At 33.2% G+C, this 2,778-nt stretch overlaps 1 protein-coding gene across 1 annotated transcript; it reads right to left on the bottom strand.

The window, feature by feature from the left end:
- Positions 1-1,228: 1,228 nt before the first annotated feature.
- Positions 1,229-2,327, bottom strand: LOC105118109 (glutathione S-transferase U17-like). The gene is made up of 2 exons (XM_011015972.1): positions 1,869-2,327; positions 1,229-1,749 (listed from the first exon to the last, which is right to left on the bottom strand). The coding sequence occupies exons 1-2, from the start codon at positions 2,184-2,186 to the stop codon at positions 1,354-1,356; spliced, it is 714 nt and encodes a 237-aa protein (XP_011014274.1). The 5' UTR covers positions 2,187-2,327; the 3' UTR covers positions 1,229-1,353.
- Between the last annotated feature and the right edge of the window lie 451 nt (positions 2,328-2,778).

The raw sequence follows: 2,778 nt of genomic DNA, 5'->3' as shown, positions 1-2,778 counted from the left end.
CGATGGATCACCCTCTCTGTGGCGAGATTGTGCAGACGAGGCTCCACCCAACAACTCTGCTGATCTTGAAGATGCTAATTAGTTGCTTTCCCCCTGTAGACAGCTGCATGACTCCCATCTTTTTATCGCTGAGTTTTTTCTTTGATTTTTTTTTTTAAAAAAAAATTATTGATTCATGTTCCTGATGAGTGACTAACTAAACTAAGAGATCATGGGTTTATCTAATTTTATCAAATCCACATTATGATCTTTTCCGGATCATCAAGTAGGAAGTTAATTAATGAATCATTGATAAAAATATTAATGAAAAATAAAAAATACATAAAATAAGAAGATATTTAAATAATATAAAAAAAATATATAAAAAAAAATAGCCATGTGTTGTTAGATTTTACAGGGCAGATCTATGCATCTAATCAACTACCCAAACACACTTGATATAAACAATTTTTTCTTTCTATGGAGTGGGTGAAACACCATCATTTTTTTTTATATTTTAATTTTAATATGATGGATGACTTATCATTATCTATAATATTTTCTAATCCTTTATCATTATTAAAGAATTAGAGTTCAAGCTTTACAATTCAAAAACTTATTTTTTAATTTTTTTTACCTAAAAAATACATAAAAAAACAATAAAAATTTTATAAAAATCATTTATAACGACAAAACAATTTATAATCTCTACCTTTTAGGGCATTAGTAAAGGAAAAACTACCTTCATCTAACTTTTTATAAAAAGCTCAACCAATTGACAAAAATATCATCTTATTTTATAAGCAAAATATGTACTATCAATAACATTTTCTTTTCTCTCTTGACTTTCATAGAAGTTGAAATATTAAAAAAATAATTCTTTAAAGCAAAATGTGAAATGCCCAAATTTTAATTTGCATGGTTAATTTTACTTAATAGGAATAAAAATTATAGACTATTCGTTTTAACTTAAGTTCGAAGGCATAAGAAAATGAAAAAAAAAAAGGTAAATTTTAATTTGCATGGTTTTTCCTAAATTTTAATATTCTTTTTAAATATATAAAACATCTAAAAGAAGAACAAACGACTTTAGATTAAAAATGGAATTTTTTTCGGTAAAACAAAAAATTATAAAAGGATTTTTCAATCATGTTTGATTATTTTGTACCGTTATTTCAACAAGTTCTCTTAATTTCAAGCAAAATGGTGCAACAAAATTACGAGCAAATGGTAACTAGAGCCCCCATCATTGTTCACTGCAAGTAATATATTTATTTCTCCTCAACAAGCTTAATTTCTAGTATTTCAAATTACATAAGAACTTAACCTTAATTTCTAGTATTTCAAGTTGCCTTCAAGGCAATAATGGTTTATTTAGGAGTTCGAGCTGGCTGCTCTGAATTTGGCCAGAACCTTGGCAAGCTCAACAAGCTTCTCTGTCTCTGGAAGAACATCCTTCACAGCAGGATGTGAAGAAAAACTAGTTGCCCATTTCAACAGGCTAGGAGTCTTAGTTTCATCAATCAGCTTCACTCCATTCATCTTCTCTATGGCTCTCAACCGCCCCAAAAAGGAACCAAATGCAATGTCAAGGTACCCGATCTGATCTCCTCCAAAGAAACCCTTCCCTTTGCTACACCTGCTAAATGCATCCTCCAGCATCATCACCCCTTCACCTAGCATCATCACCCCTTCTCCTACTTGCTCTATCAACGCCTTTGGAGCCTCCTCTTCTTTAGCTGTTGCAATGCTTCTCACCGTAGGAAACCACTGCGTATATTCAATATGGCCAGGGAAAGATCAGGACAGCAAAAAAATAAAGAAATCCAGAATCAGAACGTCGCAAATAATGAATCTAGAAATTTAAAGATGGATATCAGAGGTGGTACCTTCTCATCGAGATAGGCAGCCCAAAACCGAGCAAGGGCACAATCATAAGGATCAGAGGGGAGGATGGTAGGTCCAGAAGACCAAACCTCATCAATGTACTCCACTATCACAAGAGATTCACAAATGGCCTTGCCATCATGAATCATAACTGGGATTTTCTTATGGACAGGGTTTGATTCAAGAAGAAGCTGGCTTTTGGATCCCAGTGTTTCCTCAAGAAAATCATACCCCACAGATTTAATATTAAGGGCAATTCTTGCCCTCATCACAAAAGGGCTCGCCCATGCCCCTATAAGCTTCACATCACTCCTAGCCATGATCGATAATATCAAGCCGAACAAAGTTGTTCGAGTGTGTGTTTAAATATATATGGAAGAAAACGTGAGGATGACAATGCAGGACGTATTTTTTTGGAATTTGTGTGCGGTCTGAAAATATATTGCAGCCTCGTGGGTAGTTGGAACACTGGTTGCAAGGGTAGTGGGAACACAGGTACATAAGGGTAGTGGGAACACAGGTTGTGCGAGTCCGTTGGCAGGTCTGTGTTTCTTAAAAAATAAACTAATTAGTTGTTTGGTCATGTGCGGCAGGACCTCAATTATTAGAAAGCAATAAAATATTTTTGCCCGTGCAACCTATGATTAAACTTTCTAGAGATGAGTTACGTGAAAATTTACCAAAAAACATCCAATGCAACCCGAAACAACTACAGACTTCTCGTTTGGTTCTTTTTTGCTCTTCTCATTTGTGTTCTTTCATTTGCATTCATTTATCTTTCCATCAGTAGTTCTAATTATATACATCAACTCTACAATAAACTATTATTATTGTATAATAAAATATTTAAAAAATTAATTTTTTTTTTAAATACAGGAGTGTTAAAATAATAAATGACTTGACAAGATCAAA

Source organism: Populus euphratica, unplaced genomic scaffold, assembly GCF_000495115.2.
Source record: "Populus euphratica unplaced genomic scaffold, PopEup_1.0 scaffold1689.1, whole genome shotgun sequence".
Lineage (NCBI taxonomy): Eukaryota > Viridiplantae > Streptophyta > Magnoliopsida > Malpighiales > Salicaceae > Populus > Populus euphratica.
The sequence above is the reverse complement of the archived record's forward strand: the minus strand, read 5'-3'. Positions and strand labels throughout refer to the sequence as shown.